This window comes from Canis lupus, chromosome 2, assembly GCF_048164855.1.
Source record: "Canis lupus baileyi chromosome 2, mCanLup2.hap1, whole genome shotgun sequence".
NCBI lineage: Eukaryota > Metazoa > Chordata > Mammalia > Carnivora > Canidae > Canis > Canis lupus.
Genome location: NC_132839.1, coordinates 30,477,734 through 30,496,299, shown reverse-complemented (window position 1 = coordinate 30,496,299; position 18,566 = coordinate 30,477,734). Strand labels below are relative to the sequence as shown.

The 18,566-nt window shown below is 43.6% G+C and overlaps 1 protein-coding gene across 7 annotated transcripts in view; it reads left to right on the top strand.

Moving 5' to 3' along the window:
* Positions 1 to 18,566, top strand: part of PDE8B (phosphodiesterase 8B) — a 265,303-nt gene that overhangs the window by 140,095 nt on the left and 106,642 nt on the right. For all 7 annotated transcript variants that reach the window (XM_072794236.1, XM_072794226.1, XM_072794220.1 and 4 more), the window contains exons 4-7: positions 94 to 153; positions 2,465 to 2,522; positions 9,425 to 9,513; positions 16,583 to 16,661. In XM_072794236.1, the coding sequence (XP_072650337.1) occupies positions 94 to 153; positions 2,465 to 2,522; positions 9,425 to 9,513; positions 16,583 to 16,661 (286 nt within the window). The remainder of the gene's footprint in view (positions 1 to 93; positions 154 to 2,464; positions 2,523 to 9,424; positions 9,514 to 16,582; positions 16,662 to 18,566) is intronic.

Genomic DNA, 18,566 nt, shown 5'->3' with positions numbered 1-18,566 from the left:
TTTTTTTGTGCCATTTTCAATGTGAAATTCTGCATTCATTCATTGTCCCAAAGCCCAGATCACCTGGTTTGACTCGGAGCCTTCTCGTTGCAGGTCGATTCGGGCCACCAATCCTTCCGAGCACACGGTGATCCTTGCGGTGGTTTCACAAGCGTAAGCTCACGTTCATCCCCAGCTGGGATTAGTACTGTTCATTCTGAAACGTGTCTCATGGAATCTAGTCTTTGAGCCAGCAGAGCAGCGGGCATGCCCTTGGCCCCACAGCACCAACCTGAGATCTCGCTTTGTGGGGGTGTTATTGGTTTTGCAAGTTTCTGGAAATATTTAGATTTCTCCCTAGATTAATTGCTATTAACCCATACTAGTACACCTGAGGAAGAAAGAGGTACTGTACTCATCACATGCTAGAAATGGAGGGAAAATCTGAGGGAGGTGTCTGGAGAGAGTTAGTCCTTACTTATCTTTTTTCTTTGAAGAGAAGATGTGGGAGCCTGCTTGTTTTTCACTAAAGAAGAAAATAATTACAGCATGAGCATGATGAAGCACTAAATGCACTGGAAGGAGAGGATTGTATAGTTTGGGCCAGGACTGTTCTGTGTCTAGAAGCAGAATGGTAGGATGTTTGCCAATGTTGGAAGGTGACAAAGCAGGAGGATTAAACTATGGGATGAGAAGCTGCTCTGTTGGGTTTGTTGTTGTCTGAAATGGCCACCCCTTATAATGAAAGATCTAAAAGGAAAAGTTGTTTGTACAAGCTACAATCATTGGAATTCTTGCAGAATCATAATTTGTATTTGTTTAATGGCCATCCTTCATGCCAGAGAGAAGAAGGCCAGCAAGTAATATGGAGTATATACCTTGATAAGGACGTAGACCTACTGGACTCAGCCCCATTGTGGCACCTGGCACCGATTCTGTGACAAGCCAGCCACAGAGACAGGAAAGTTCAGGTCTCCCCTCAGGCAAGCCTGGCCCAAGGGAGATTTGAAATATTGCATTCCAAAGCCATATTCGTACTGGAGGAAATCATGGCTTCAGAGTTTTACTCTACTCAAAGACTATTCCTTAGCTATTATTCCTTGGGTCTGTGTTTCTTCACCTGATTCCTACAATGGGCGCTGGGCCAAGGAAAGGAGGAAAAGTGTTCCCGTTGGTTTCATACCGCTTCATTATCCTGGTGGGACATGAGGCCTCAAGGGAAGTGAGTGAGGGGGACCAAGGTGTGTTCAGCTTCCTCATCCCCTTGCTTGTATTTTGTCTTCTGGGTACTGTGAGGTGTTAGTAGGGTATCCAAGTCCTGTGCATGGCTACTGGGGGTAGACCAGGCCACATGCCATATCCTCCCAGGCTGGCTCATTCCGTGGACCCAAAAGTGAAACAGTTTTTTTTTTTTTTTTCCTAATCACATAGCAAAAATGCTTACTAATCCTTGACAAATAATGAATTGCTATGGCTTGTTATTTTCCACCCTTTCCCCCCCTATTTTTATAATAAAATATTTTATATAGATATAGAACAATAATAAAATAAATACTGAGTTTGTACAACCCCACTTATGAAACAGAATGTTACTAACACCTTCAGATTCTTTTTGTGCCCTTCCTCATTTATCATTTGAAGAAGGTAGAGCCTGGAGTTCCTGAGTAGAAAAGTGAGGAGGACTGCTTTGCCCCCATAGGGAAGGTGTGAGCTATACACAATACCACAGACAAGCACCAAGATTTCTCTTCCTGTTCTTTACCTGGTCCTCCACCCAATATCTTTTATTTCATTTTCCTTCTCTGTTTTCCAAGGTATATACTCCATATTACTTGCTGGCTACCTCAGGGACACCATTTCTCTTTTAATGATGGAAGCACAACTACAGCATGTCTTCAGGATAAGACATTGTACTCAAATTGAATTTCTGAGACCCAGCTGTAGGCTCAGTGTAGGAAACGTTCCCATGAAATGAGGGACGATGATCTGTTTTTTCCTCTTTTTCCCTTCTAACTCAGCGTTCCTGATGACCCTTCTTTTCCATTTAGCCAAAGTGCCAGTTGTCTTACTCACATTGAGAGTTGGACCCAGCCAGGTCTTGGGGTTCCAGTTAGGCTTCCAAAAGGTTTGGGGGCAGCATAATGGACAGAATGGTCTCTGGAATGAACATTGCACCTGCCTTGTCCCATCCATTTGGTGGAACTTTCAAGGACAGCCCAACTTTGGAAATGGCCACTCATGTGTACCTGTGGTGATGCTTTCAGGCACACTGCTAGAGTTTTCTCTACTGTTGGTGTTCTTTTTGCATTTGGAAGGCAGCTGTAGAGCCCGGAAGGCAGATACATCCCGGAAGGCAGAACATGCTGGTCAGGAAGCCACAGTTGGAGCAAAAGCCATGCTTGCCTCATGGCTCTCTCTCCATGTTTCAGTGTGAGGAAGCCTGGTTTGTATCTGCTGAGTGACTGGATTTTCTGCTTTGCTGCAGATCGGGTGACCGTGAAGAGACCTCAGTGCTCCCTCTCCTGCATGCAGGCTTCAACAGGGTATGTATGTAGGAGGTAACTCGACATCTCTCTCCCGTACTGACACCTCACCCGTGACTGTCGCATAACAGCTCAGCCATATAGCCATGGATAAGCTTTAGGAGAGTTGAGTTCCAGGACTGTGAGGGAAAGGAAGTAACTTTCAGGAGGGTAACAAGCAACTGCTAGTCAAGCTTTTTCCTTCATAACTTCATGCATCCTAGTTACAGAACTGTAAATGGCCTAAAAACACATCTTACTGTACCAGCTCAAAACTCTGTAGTCCCAAAGTGACCTCACTTAAATGAGTCCAGCCAGTGAGTTTCAATATACGTGAGTATTAGATAGAGTTAAGTCCACCAAATTGGCATCCAGGGCTCTGTGATCATGAGGGCCTGGCCAGAGCTTGTACCTCAGGGAAAGGCCCACGATGGCTTTCACATCTGTGAACTCCTGGTTTAAATGGTAAATGACAGCAGAGAGAAGTTCTCTGAGTGACAGCTACGTGCATAACAGTGATGTTCAAGCTTAAGATGCATTACTCCAGGGGTGATGTCACTAACAGAGACTCCGCTTCTTCCTGACTTCCCTCCTCACAAGACCAGCAACTGTTCAAGAACAAGAGACTGCTGAGAGAATCTTGGGGCAGGGAACTGAGGCTCAAGCACCCCCTGCATTGCAGAGACCAGGTCAGACTGTGTAAGCAGGGTACAAGAAAGTTCCACAGTGCCTGCTCCCCTGGGCCAGTGCGAACCCATACAGAGAAGTCTCCCCTCATCTTCTAATGGAAAGAGAACCCCGTGGTGACAATGAGCTTCCTTACCTCAGCATTAAGGGTTGCTTTGTGGGAGCCCCTCTTCTGCTCTTGCGCCACAGGAATTGCAGGGGGGTCCGTGTGGCTCAACCGCTGGGAATCTGACTGTCACCAAGAAGGGGGGTGGGGCTGGCAACAACCAGCATGTGGTTCTTGGCCCACCAGGCTCATACCTGTGGTGCCCAAGTAGTAACCCCGAGCGGTGGTTTTGCTCATGTGCAGAACCGCATCATGAGGGGGCACTTGACAGGATGAGCACTGGGCGTTACGCTATATGTTGGTAAATCGAACTCCAATTAAAAAATATACAAAAAACAAAAACAAAACAAAAAACCGCGTCACGGGTGCACTCTGACCGGGGAACTCTGCAGTATACAGATCGACTGGATCTGGATCCTCAGATGAGGAGTTGGGCTGGTTCTATAAATGGCTTGCCAGGGCAAGGGATGGAATCCCAGCCACCATGGGGTGTGGCCTCAGGCCCTGTCTGACCGGAAGGGCTGGCAACAACTCCTGGAAACAATACAGCCAGGTGGCTCTTGAGCTAAGAGGGGGGCACGCAGAGCTGATTGTCCCAAGAATAAAGGCCATACCCAGCCTGGAGTGTTTCTGTGCTACTTATTATGCACAGGCAGAGGGATTAATTCATAGCTGAAGCTGAGGGTAGCTCCCAGCCTCTCCCAACCTGCAGAGCACGTTTGGAAAATTCAGAGTAGCCTGGAGTGACCCCTCCTCTTCTTGCCCAGGTAGGGAAGGGGAGACCTAGCCGCACTGGCTTTGGCGTGTCTTCCAGCCCCTTCTGCCCAGAATGGCTAAGGATAACTCCTGGCAGCTGTGTGGCCCCAAAGCACTTGAGTGGAGGGGCAGGCCAGCAGAACTGATAGTTTGCATAACAAAGCCACTGGCCCTATTCAGTCAGGGAACTTGGCAAGGCAAGCAGGTCTGCTTGAGTTAAGTTTTACTAGCTTTAGAGCTGCTTCTCCGACTGTGCTGGGGGCAGGAAACAATTCACAGCCCCACTCATCATTGAGTGCAGCCTTTAGCCTGTCCAACCTGGGAACCTAACCAGAGCACACAGGAAGCCGCATGGCCCATTCGGCAGCCCTACATCCAGTGGTACTTGGACACAGAGTATAGGGCAAGCCTGGTGGCTTCACCTGGCCAGGAAATCAGTGCACGCTCTGGCCTAATTTGGGTCGCTAAAAAATGAGCTATGCAGCTCTTGGGTCCCATCCTGCTTCCCTGCCAGTTCCTAGCTTCGTCTACTACTGAATATAGTCCCCAGACCTGACCATCTAGTAAGCCTGACCAGGAACTTCAGTTGACTTTAAAACCCATCCTATAGCTTCACTTGGGTAGGGAACCAAGTTGGCAGTCCTAGGTAGCTGTCCTCAGCCAGTAGCACACACCTCTAACTCCTCCGGAGAGTTTGAACACTTGCCTTGCCCTGAAATAGGCTATAATAGCAGGCTCCCCCTGCCCAAGGTCATTACCAGAAATCACACTCAGAAACCCAAACTGAGCTGACTGATGAAGAATGGTCTCTGCCAAAGCAAACCTATAACATCTCTAAGCTTAGCCCAGTTATTCAAATGCAGATACCAATATGAGGAACCAAGGATCATGAAAAATGGAGTACATAGGACACCACCAAAGGAAACTAATAAAGCCCCAGTAACTGACATTAAAGAAATGGTGATCTATGAATTGGCAATAAATTCAGAATAATCCTCTGCAGGAAGTTGAGTGAACTGCAAGAAAACACAAATAGCTAATAGAATTAGGAAAACAATTGCACAAATAAAATGAGGAGTTTGCTGAGGAAATAGCAGCCATCCAAAAAAAAAAAAAAAAAAAAAACTGAACAGGGAAAATCCTAGAATGGAGCAACACAATAACTGAAGAATTCAGAAGCAGGTTTCAAAAGTAGGCTTGACCATGTAGAAGAAGGAATCCGTGACCTGGAGGATAGAAAATTACCCCATTATAGGAGCATAAAGAAAAAAGAAAGAGTGAAGAAAGCTTACGGTAATCATGGGACACAGTGGACCAAAAACAACCAACCAAACAAACCAAAAACCACATAATATTATCATTATAGGTATTACAGAAGGAGAGAAATGAGGAACAGAAAGTATACTTAAAACAATAATGGCTGGAAACTTATGAATCTGGGGAGAGAAATGGACTTCCAAATCCATGAGGCTCAGGAGACACCCAATAGGTTAGATCCAGATATATAATACTGCTTTGCTATCTTGGGTTTAAAAAAAAAAAATCCTTGTCATAGACCTGGGAGAAGCAGGAACTGCCTGTGTGACGTGGTGGTTTTGCGCTTCGGTATGCTTCAGTGTGGAAGTCACAGTGCTTGCGGAAGTTGCAGACTGGTTCACTATATGGGAGAAATGAGTGTTTCTCATTATTTTTATTTTTTTAAGATTTATTTATTTTATTCAGAGAGAGAGAGACTGAGAGGCAGAGACACAGGCAGAGGGAGAAGCAAGCTCCATGCAGGGAGCCCAACATGGGACTTGATCTCGGGTCTCCAGGGTCACACTCCAGGCTGCAGGCAGCGCCAAACCGCTGTGCCACCGGGGCTGCCTGAGAGTTTCTCTTTAGCAGCGTCACTTACTCTCCTGGCAATTTTTCCCATCGCCTTTCTCAAAGGTGCTTTGGTTCTGGACACTATTCTTAGGTGCCGTGTCTTAATGAGAATGCCTAAGACAGTGCTTCTGAGTTTTGGAATGGAAAGTTGCAAAAGGAAAATGGTCAAGCCGTGTGGCTGAGACTGAGATATTTTTTTCTCATTTTCTGAGAAACAATGTAGAATTATTCACAGGTTTCCTAAATTTTAGGTTAAATGTTGACCCACATACCAACATTGTTCTTTACCTGTGGGGTAGGATATATGGGAACGTGAGGATGCCGGGGTTTTCCTCATTATCTGGGAACTGAGAGAATGACAGGATACACTGTAGGTCCTGTCAATGAGGAGCCTCGTAGGTGCTGTTAACTGTCCTGGAATTCAGCTTTTAGTTCATTGATCCTGCCTCTGATTGGTTTAGAGATTGGCTGGAGGGCTAAGATCGCACACTTAATACCAGGAGAAACACCTGGCCCTCTCTGCATGCCAATGCCATTAAGCAGATTAAGGAGGTAAAGTCCCCTGTTTGCTTTTTGTCTTGTAACCTGTTAGTGCTGCTCTAGCTGTTTCATTTTCCTTTGTCGGGATATGGTGCTGCTTTTTGCAGTCAGCTACTTAGATAGCAACCTTCTTGGGAACGTGACAAATGGTACCTGTCAGGGAACACATGGTAATCTTTAGGCTGGGGCTGACCAAGGCCGCGTGCCAGCCAGGTCAGGGTGCCCCCAGATAGCTTGAGCTGCTTTGTGGGAAGCACACCGTACCTACTGAGCCTTTCCCCTCCTGAGTTACTGTGGCTTGGGATCAGCAAAAGCTGCCCCAGGTGGCTAGTGTCCTTTTTTGGGTAAAATCTTGTCTTTGGCAGCTTTCTCCCTCAGCACCCTTGCAAACACGCCAGCTATTCTTGCCTTCCTTGAGGTTGTTTCTCATCTCTGGGTTGTTCTGTTTGTGTGAAATCATCTGCTGAAGCTCAGCTCTGTGTTGCTAGCTGATTGGCCACTGCATCAGCCTGTGGGTCCCCGAATGGGGATCCGGGAACAGATAGTCCACAGCAGCTCTCTTGGAAGCTTCAGCAGCCACGTGTAGACTGCCAATTGCAGGGTGCTCAGTGCCCTCCGAGCCTTTGACAAACCAGTATCGCACTTAGCAAAGGGCAATTGCAACACCATCTCTATGAACTTTTCTGTGCTCCTTTTTATTTGAGAGGACACTTAACAGGTGTTCGTGGAGCACTTACTAGGTGAACTGCAACAAGCTAGGCCTGTCAGGGGTACATAGGTTGGCCCTCTTTCCTGAGGAGGCTTCCCATGGAGGAGAAAGTGGAGAGCTAAGATGGATTATTTGTCAGACTCCATTTGAGGGAATTTACTTAATCTACACTCGAGAGATTTAATATTTTCTCCATTTTTGCAGAGGAGGAAACAGGCCCAAAATAACTAAATAGTTTGCCAGAGCTCATAGTCATGACAAAGTTAAGATGGAACAATGTTATTTAACCCCAAATGCCACATTGGGGCCACTAAAGTAGTGGTTCCCAAACTGTACCGTGGAGCACTGATGTTCCAGGAAAAAAAGGCGTCTGTGGTCAAATAAGCTTGGGAAATCAGTGAGAACTCTGTTCTTGTTCTTCCCACCCCTGGAAATACACAGTGTACACTAGCAACATTGCAAATGAGCATATTGAATGCTCTGAGAAGTTCTGGCCTAAAGAAACATGCTTAAATATCTGAACGTAGGGCCCAGGAATCTACATTTTTAGCAGAATGCCTGATGATTCATAGCATATTGAAGTTTGAAGGCCACTACTTTTGATTCATTCACATCATTTCAGTAATATGAGTTAAGTATAGCCTGGAAAATCCTCCAGAGAGAGGTAGTAGAATCTTGTGCCTTTGGACTACAAACACACTCATTAAGTGCCAGCTATGTACAAACCAAGGGTTCCAGTGTTTAGAAACCATCACCTGTAGAAAGCTATTGTTCACTAAATACTACAATGTTTAGTTCTTGGATCTAAAGAAAAATAAAATCTCAGTAAGTTAGTAATTAGAAGTGGAAGTGAAAATATATTATGATCTTATATACTGATTTTATATATTGTAATCAATGTATTACGTATCTACATACATATAGGCTTTGGAGCCTAAGGTATTATGCTGAGTGAAGTAAGTCAATCGGAGAAGGACAAACAGTGTATGTTCTCATTCATTTGGGGAATATAAATAATAGTGAAAGGGAATATAAGGGAAGGGAGAAGAAATGTGTGGGAAATATCAGAAAGGGAGACAGAACATAAAGACTCCTAACTCTGGGAAACGAACTAGGGGTGGTGGAAGGGGAGGAGGGCGGGGGGTGGGGGGGAATGGGTGATGGGCACTCAGGGGGGCACTTGACGGGATGAGCACTGGGTGTTATTCTGTATGTTGGTAAATTGAACACCAATAAAAAATAAATTTATTTTTTTAAAAAAGGAAAATAAACCAAATGTAATGATATCTCTAGCTTTTGACATTATCAGTGACTTGGGGTTTTTTTCTTTATATTTTTCTGAATTTATACATCTTAATGTGCTTGACTTTTATAATTAAAAACAGGCAACAAAAGTTAACTACTAAAGTTTGTGTCTTAAAAAAGGAAACCTGCCCAACTGTGTTTAATGCAATATTTTTGAAATTTATTTTTATCACAGATCCTTTTTAGTATCTTAGAAAGCATCCACTAACAATGCTCAGAGCTTGGCTACAGGCTGTTACATAATTTTCACCCATCCAGAAGTTCAGCCTGAACCTAACCATGTTTAGCTGTGCTTTGTAATAAAAAGAGAAAGTATTTCTCTTCTGTGTGTGTTCACGGCTTCACCCTTTTGCTTACCCCCTACCAGCCTCCCCCTGGAATAGTGGGTGACCTGAGTTATTCCCCAAGGGAGAAGCCATCCACCTTAGATGCATGGAAGTGTGTGTGTCTGTGTGTGGGGGGGTGGCGGGGTGGGACAGAAGAGGAGGGTGCAGTTGGCAATCAGAAGATGAGGAAGTAAGCAAGACGGGGTCTCTTGCCTTGAAAAGGATCATTCATTCAGTGGCACATGCTGAACATGTCCAGTGTTGGGTTTTAGAAGACCTTGCATAGTGTTATGTGAAGCAAACGTGTTCCAGTAATTAACGAGATTGAGGAGGTAGCCTGTGCCCTTGTGTGTTTATTTTCCTGTGAGTATTCATAATGAAGTTTTACCCCACCTTTGTTATCAAGGGAGTTAAATATATAGTATAATCTGGTCTGTTTCTCATACATTTAAACAAGCATTGCAAACAGCTTGACTACTATTTTTTTTTTTTATTTATCTCAACTCCTTTCAACTTCTCAAGTTGTCTTATGTAACAGAGTTACCTGGGGTGGGAAAAACTAAATTCATTTGACTACTTAAGAAGTAATTGTATGTCTTACCTGTTATCTTTGTTTTCTTTTCAGAGATTTATGGAGAATAGCAGCATAATTGCTTGCTATAATGAACTGATTCAAATAGAACACGGGGAAGTTCGCTCACAGTTCAAATTACGGTAGGTAGCAAAATAAGAAGGAACACAAGGTTAACAGTGTTGTATAGAAGCTTTTGTCATCAGGCTGCTGTTCACAGGTTCCTAGCTGAACCCCAGAGATTTTGAAACTGTTAAACAGGTGATGGTAGTTGGTTAAATGGCCAAATCTAACCTAGGAGCCCTTTGCTTAAATGAAATAAATGAGAAAGCATTTCTTGTTTTGTCAATATTTTCCACTATTTACAGCAGTTTTAAAATCATACTCCAGGAAGAGTACTGTATAATTTTCATGTACTTAAATTGAGATTACGAGTAAGCCTTTAAGGATTAGTTTCTATTTAGTACTTTAACATTTATAAATTCCTGCTTGGATTGGTATGAATAGGGGCAAACCAATGGGTATATTTACTATGCTAACCCTAATAATTGCTGTGTAACCATGATAGCAATTTCATGAGGTCCGTTTGTCACTTCAACACGTGAGGAAGTATTTTCAAGAAATTTTAAGTCTCTTTACAGGCGTATATGCTTTAAAAGCAGGCTTTTCATGATGCTCACTTCTGAGATGGGATTGTGTAGGCATTGAGGTGCTGGTGGGATGTTCTGCTTCTGGGACGTCTGGGGATATTAGGGCCTTAGCTCATGCCTGGTTTTGCACAGCCCCACTCTACCACACTCTCAGACCCCAATTCCTTCAAACTATCCCCCTCAAGTAGAGAGAAGGGCAGCGAGGAAGCTCTTGTCAACCTATAGCCCCTGGAGGTAGTGGGGGCAGTCTTTAGCAGCTCCAGGCTGTATGGATGCCAGAAGGTCCTTGGCACGGTTTCTCTGTCTGGCCAACCCAGAGTTCATGATGGTTTCAGGCTCAGTGAAAAATAAGATAGCATCTCATTGAAAATGACTATACTTATCTTGATTACTTAATTTACATCCAAAGAGGACAAACCATTTGTAAACTTAATTTTTTTTTCTGCCATCCTTGGAAGTAAAATGGAAGTAAACCACAAAGGCAGGCTTTTTTGGGGTTTACCCTGGTTAGGGAAGTAACTTTTTTGATGGATACAGAGCTTTAAGAAATAGTGTTGGGAAGGGTGCCTTTGTGGCTCAGTTAAGCCTCTGCCTTCTGCTCAGATCCTCATCTCAGGGTCCTGGGATCAAGCCTACATCGGGCTCCAGCTTTGCAAGGAATCTGCTTCTCCCTCTGCCTCTGCAACCTGCCCCCTACCCCCACACACACCACCACCACTCATGCTCTCTTTCTTTGTCTCACGAATAAATAAAATCTTAAGAAGAAGAGGAAGAAATAATAATGTGGGGATAAACAGTCACTTTCTTAGGAAAGTATTTTTTTTTTAAGTCAAACTAGTGGAAATTCAGCTAGTTTAGCAGTCTTTAGTGAGGAATATTACTAAGGATTTTTGAATATATAAGTGAAGTTTAAAGCCCTTGGTTTTTTTTTGTATCCTTGTATTAGCTTCAGAGAACTTTATAGAATTTTTCAAGAAAACTGCATTGCCTTCAGCAATTTATGTATGTCGTATATTGCTTTTATTCCTTGGGGTCTCTACTGTTTTGAGTCAGGGATAAAAAGACTTCTTTTTCTTTTTTTTCTTTTTTTTAATTTTTTATTGGTGTTCAATTTACTAACATACAGAATAACCCCCAGTGCCCGTCACCCATTCACTCCCACCCCCCGCCCTCCTCCCCTTCTACCACCCCTAGTTCGCTTCCCAGAGTTAGCAGTCTTTACGTTCTGTCTCCCTTTCTGATATTTCCCACACATTTCTTCTCCCTTCCCTTATATTCCCTTTCACTATTATTTATATTCCCCAAACGAATGAGAACATATAATGTTTGTCCTTCTCCGACTGACTTACTTCACTCAGCATAATACCCTCCAGTTCCATCCACGTTGAAGCAAATGGTGGGTATTTGTCATTTCTAATAGCTGAGTAATATTCCATTGTATACATAAACCACATCTTCTTTATCCATTCATCTTTCGTTGGACACCGAGGCTCCTTCCACAGTTTGGCTATCGTGGCCATTGCTGCTATAAACATCGGGGTGCAGGTGTCCCGGCGTTTCACTGCATCTGTATCTTTGGGGTAAATCCCCAACAGTGCAATTGCTGGGTCGTAGGGCAGGTCCATTTTTAACTCTTTGAGGAACCTCCACACAGTTTTCCAGAGTGGCTGCACCAGTTCACATTCCCACCAACAGTGTAAGAGGGTTCCCTTTTCTCCGCATCCCCTCCAACATTTGTTGTTTCCTGCCTTGTTAATTTGCCCCATTCTCACCGGTGTGAGGTGGTATCTCATTGTGGTTTTGATTTGTATTTCCCTGATGGCAAGTGATGCAGAGCATTTTCTCATGTGCATGTTGGCCATGTCTATGTCTTCCTCTGTGAGATTTCTGTTCATGTCTTTTGCCCATTTCATGATTGGATTGTTTGTTTCTTTGGTGTTGAGTTTAATAAGTTCTTTATAGATCTTGGAAACTAGCCCTTTATCTGATATAAAAGACTACTTTTCGATGTTTTCACAATAGATAGGATTAGAAAAAGAGGGGTTTCGTTTTAATTCTTCAACTGTGCATTATCTGCAGCAGAAATGAATGGCTGTCCCCTTACTGCTTTGATAGGTGATTCCCTCATATAATTTTCAGTAACTGAGTTTGGAGTTTTCTTCAGCCACATTCCATGTGATGGCCCATGTAGGATGTCAGAGGTGCCTTGGTTGCCAGCAGGGCAAAGGCAGGTCTGGCTATTTGAAATAAACATCCTCAGCAAGTGCAAGGGTTAAAAGAAAGGGCTGGTTATTGTGCTGATGAAATTTGCTTAGAGCCAGGGCCCTGAACATTCTTGAAAGGTCTCAACAGATTCAAAACTTGGCCAGGTTCTAAGTACATAATACTATGTAAATCCTGGAACTTCTCACCCCTGGATAGCATGGGAGCTGGTTGGAGGAGTTGGACCCATTGTGGAGGGCATGATGAAAAGGCTAAAGGTAGCAATGCAAATCAGTGAGAAGTTGGTGAATGGACCTGGCCCAGGCAGGCAGTGATGCCAGGAAGGTAGGCTTACCCCATGTGCGGATCCCTTTCCACAGCGGCTTAAGGTTGGCTGGTAAGGAGCCTCTCTTCCCTGGCATGAGCAGCCAGCTAGAGAGCAGCCCCCTGCAATGGGGAAAGGAAAGGAAGTGTTCTTCGCAGACCAGAGATGGACCAAGTGGTCACTTTCTTCCATTGCTTTTTGGCTGGTTCTGCCTCAAGCATCTCTAACTTCCTTCCCTTTTTTGGAGAAGGGTGTGTGTGCATGGTGTGACTCTTTCTGCATACCCTGTGGCCCAGTGGTCAGGGTGAATGACCCATTCTATCATCTCCTCAGCTCCCTCCGCATTCAAGGACATCTAAAGAACCCACCTGCATCTCAGAGTCAGGCAGGCAACTCTGTCACTCTCTGCAGATGGGAAAAATGAGGCTTTTTATTATACAATGCCAGAATAATTATAGTCTAATTATATAATACTTTTCTTTGCAATTCCTCCCCCAGCTGCAGCTAAATATGTGACATTACTAGCATTCTGCAAGGACAGTCTGTACTGCAAGGATGATGTCAAATGTTGAAGGTAGACCCTTTTGTCCAGGTCTTGGTGTGTGGTAATCATATTTAGCCAAGAAAAAAAAGGAGGACTATGTGATCAAACAATTACTTAATTTTAAAATTCCATGATAATTTCTACAGAGAAGAAATAAATCACATCTCCATATGCTTGATCAATTACCTTATCAAATAGGACAACTCATGAAATGGGGACTGCCTGGGGAAATATGGGGTGAATGATGACCACTTACCTCTACTAATGTTTCCATCTCCTTTCTGTGAAAAGAGCTATATTATCCAAAATGCAGATAAGATTTAGCTGCTTACCCAGAATTTAAACTGATCAGTTTATACTAACACAGTACCAGCAATTATTTCATATTAGTTGATATCTGTTGGCCAGGACTTAGACCCAAATCATCATGTTTAGTTGATTCCCAGTCTTAAGATGGTAGGAGTCCTCAATTTCAAAAAGAATCAAAGTCTCTGAGGGATAGAACCTTGTATTCCATGGAATGCTACACTATTCACTATCAGTAGATAGTTTTTAAGTATAAAGTAGTTTTTAGAGCACTTTATACTGGCATGGGCCCGGGTGACAGGCCCTGTGCTCCAGGAATAGAGTCCAAGCTGTGAAACCTGAAAGTAAGTGGTCCCTGTGGCATTGCAACCCAGGACTGATGCTGACCAAGAACACGTCTGTGACCACCCTGGCTGCCTCCCCTTCCCTTTTCCTGCTCCTCCTGGACCTCCTGGGATATGGATTTAGGTTCAAATATAGGTTTCCCTAAAGCCACCACCTTGCACAGTCCTACCTTGTTGCAGGCAGCCTCAATTTGCGTGTGTTTTGAGTAGATTCTAGGGTATCCTTGGTTAAGGATCCAGGAGATAATGCAAATCAACCATCCCAGCCCCAGTGACAGAGGAAAACAGTGAGAGCCAGGGAGACTCTTGAGATGATCATAGCTACCCAGTATGTTGGTGGCAGTTTTGGAGAGGGATTCAGGCATCCTGTTGTTCAGTCGGATTCACTCGGCACCCCATCACACCACTGTTCTTTGTCGACGTCCTGCTAGGACCCCTGTAATATTTGCAGTGTCCATTGAGAAACTTAAAGGGTCTTTTAGAAGGTGAGGAGAAGTGGTTCCATGGCCTGTACTTCATGGGTTTCCGTATCAAGTTTACCTTCCCTTTGAGCTTTTTCCAGTTTTTCAAGTTTTCAACCTGAAAGATAAAAAATTGTATCTGAGCTATAGTTACATGATTCCTAGGAACAGAAAATTAATACAGCTAAGGCTCTTCTGCATGAAGAGTATTAATAATTAATGCAAGCAATTAAATTCCCAAACTCTAGGAACATGATTTAAATTGATTACCTCATTTTGCTGCAGGTTTATTTAAGTAGAACCATCAACTAAATTGGTTTAAAGCCTAGGACTACATGGTGCAGTCCAGCATGTCACTGGGAGAAAACAGTCTGCTGGCCCTCCTCACGGTCTCCTACCTTGAGTCTTGATAACAATTTGCTTTGTTCCATTGGCCATCACACTGAAGATTTTACACTTTAAAGTCTTACATAAGGGCAGCTCTTGAATCGACAAAAGCACTAATACTCTGAAAGTACCTGTTTAAATGCTTAGGTGAGGCGTACATACACTTTCACAAAATGGGCAACAGAGGAATTGATCATTTGATAAAGTGTGTTATAGCTTGATTATCCAGCTCTCACATGTAGGGATTATTCCACACAGAGTGTGCTTTTCCTCATCAGACTCCTGGAGGAAGGGAAACACTCTTCTGTGCTGCCAGGTTGGGTTCTGGACCCACATGCCAGGAAAATACTACTGATAAGACTAGCTCTTGTCTCTGTGAAAAGCAAGTTAGTAGTGACTTTGGTAATAATTTAAAATCCTCTTTTATTCTTTTTTTCTTATTTTAAAAGATTGTGTTTACAGATACATGGTTAAGACAGTACATGGTTCAAATTAGTTAGACTGGAGCAGTTTAAATAAGAAAACCTATTGGACCCTTCAGGAATCTCAGAGAAGTTAGGCTTACCTTCTCAGCTCACCCTATGGTGATCGCTTATTACTCACCCATACTGGTTACCTTCGTCTCCACAACTGTAGGACTCTTGTACCCTTCAATGTGCTAAGATCTTTTACTCCTCGTGTTGATTACCTTGCTATTCTTGAATACGGTTTTTGGTTAGATATTTTGAGTATACTCCTGAGAAGAGATAGGTTGTGATTCACTTTTCTTCTCACCAAAGCCCTTTGAAAGTGTTGGAGAGTAAGGAAATACTGCTCTGGGGTCTTACAAATAATAATAAGGACTATATGCTGAATTCCTACATTATCCATAGCACTTTGAGAAATGCCTCACATAAACTATTTTGATTTTTTCAGCAACCTGTAAAATGGGTGTTGCTGTTCTCATTTTATAGATTGGGAAGCCGGGGGCCAGCCAGGATAAAAAGTTGCCCACGGTCCCATAACTGGCAAAATACAGAACCAGACTTCACTCAGTTTTTTCTGCCTCTACCTTGTCAATAGGTTAAAACAGGATGGCAAAGTTGGATGCCTCTGTGAGTGGGGAAAGTGAATAACATCTTCAGAGTATGTTTTATAAGAAGCAACATCAATCAAGTAAATTTGCTTTGTTTTGTTTTGTTGTAATGGGTAAGAAAGCCCTCACTGGGGTTCTTTAAACAGCCTGTACGAATAACAAAGCTCTAGTAACCAGCTACATACTTTCTGTGTTAGGTAGTAAATTACTTGCTGTATTTAGAGCTCCACTGGATTAGAAGGTACTGAAAAATCTAACCAAGAAGCTGAGAAGTGGAAATGATTTCAAATATTCCCCTTGGACAAAGAAGGTCACCAAGAAGGGCCTCCTGGGGGGCTCTACGCCTAACCAGGTGGGGGGAGTTGAGTCCTGTCTGCCTCCGTCAGGCCAGTGGGTGTGGTTGAAAGCAAAGTGCCATATAAAGGCTTGTTTATCAGGGGTCACGAAAGTAAGAAAGGAGGAGAAAAATGTTCATCTGTTGCAAAAGGGCGAACAGAATGCCTCAGATTCAATTTGGGCTTAATCAAGTTCTCCTCATTGCTGGGGTCTTGACTTTTCCATGACCATTTCGTTCGTGAGGAACGAAACACAACAGCTTTGACTTAGACACGGAGCCTAAAGAGACGGTCTCCTGCTATCTGGTCTCTCGTGTTCAGTATTAAGGTTTCACTCAGCACCTATGTGGTTTGTTCTGTGATACGTGAAGACTTTGCTGGTTTCCACGTCTTCGTGTTATAGTCACAGAATACTTGCTATTCTTGATTCAAACTAGTTTAGTTCGAAAGGCTAGCGTGGTTTTTTTCCTTCAAAAAGGGCATTGTTTTAATGAATTTGGGCAACTGTTTACTTTGATAAGTCAACACATGAAATGCTGATGGTTTTATAGCAGCACTAATGTCCATCTTTTGCAACTTTCAGGGCCTGTAATTCAGTGTTTACAGCATTAGACCACTGTCACGAAGCCATAGAAATTACAAGCGATGACCATGTGATTCAGGTATGGAGACACTTCACCCGGAGATGTCAGAATAGAACCTTTCAAGTTTGAGCCATCCTTTATTGAGGAGCTTTGCCATAATCCTTACATTTCTGTTTATTTTCTTTGGCGAAAGAAACATCAAAGTGTGTAAAGAAAACTGATGGACTTAGTTTGAGAATTAGATATGCAATAAGAATGAAAAATTATTTAGATTAAGAACCTGTGACTTCTTTGACCAAGGTAGGGCAGATCTGTTGGCGATTTGTAAAGACAGCGTTTACATTACATGGAAACCTGTCAGAATTGTAGAGTAAGTGCTTATAAATGCCTTTAGGAATGAAATATTTTCCAAGGTACTCATGTATTTGCCTCCAGTTGGTTTATAATCACAGAGCTGGCTTGTATGGGAAAGTTGTCTTCCAAAGGAAAAGTGTATAGTAGAGAAAGCTTTTTTGAAGTAAAGTCATCTTACTATATTTGTTGGAAGGTAAGACGTTTATGCTTAAACAGTAGTCTGAAATGTAGACTTTTCCATCAGTGGATACCGGCCTGCCTGCAGTTGGTTTGCATGACGGCACTGAGTTTACAGTTGGAGCACTTGCTGTCATCAGTACAAACCAAAGACCGTGCCTCACGACAGAGCCCCCCGCTGCACACAGACACACCCTGCTCTTGTACCCTCAGCATCTGCCCTGCCTAGGCCCTCATAAACAGGTTCATAACGTTATCCCCTATACATTCAGGAACTCTATAAAAGAGACACAACTGTCCCATAATACAGATGGGGAAACTGAAGCCCAGCAAGATCAAGGAATTTACTCAGGGAAAGCCCCATTTAGTAAGTATTGGAACCAAAATACATAGCCATGTCTTTCTGACTGCAGAGCTTTCCTTCCTTTCCTTCCTGGTTCCCTGTTTGATTGTATTTATAGAATTTTTCTGGCTGCTCCTTGAGGTGGGTCTGAAAACTTCCTCATGTTGCTGCCTGTGACTGCCCGCCTGCACACACTCAGGCCTGCATCCTGGACTGCAGACCGAGACATGTTTGCTACTGACATCCCCCTCACTTATATCCAGGCTAGCACCTCAGTTCCATTCATGGAACACATTTGCTTTGTACCCCCCTTTGACAGGGGACTGTTGGGTTATGATTTTTATAATGAGTAGGAGGGGCTCCCTGTTCTCCCTGCTTCCCCATTTGTAATCTCATTGGTAACTCCTTGAACAGGAAACAGAGTCCTTCATTCTGTAGTGAGCAACAGGTGGTTTATCTCTGGGGGAGGTAACGTGGGAGTGTCCTCCCCTCCCCAACGCTACCACGAACAGGAAGAAATGGACTACGCACTGACAAATCTGAATATAAAACTCTAAAGCAAGGAGAAAGAAGTTGAAGAGAGGGTATTATATGCCAGGGGGAAGTAAAATGACATTTGTGTCCCGCATTTCAAGAGGAGTCCTCGTGGACGGGGTGTCTCACATGTGTTCTTACCCCATAGCAGAGTCCTTCGGACACTGCCTCTGAAGAGCACGTGCCTCTGTGTCACTGCTTCAGAGGTCAAGTGGGAACACTTCAATTTAGGAGCAGTACTTACCTTTTGTCCATCCATCTAAACTATTTACTTTATGACATTTACGTGCAGCTTACCATGTACCAGGCACAGTACTAAGCATTTTTACATTCTCATGTAATTCTTAAGACCATTTGATGAGCCAGGCACTACCACTAGAGCCATTTTACGGGTGAGGAAGCTGGGCACCAGGGAAGGCCAGCGGCTTGCCCCCAGTCCCAGAGCTAGTCATCGGCAGAGCCGGGATTTGAACTTGAGGGTGTTGGCTCCAGAGTCCAAGCGCCGGAGTACCTGCTGCGTTCCGAGGTTGCAGGAGCCCTAGCAAGAGCAGAGAGCCATGACTTGTACCCATATT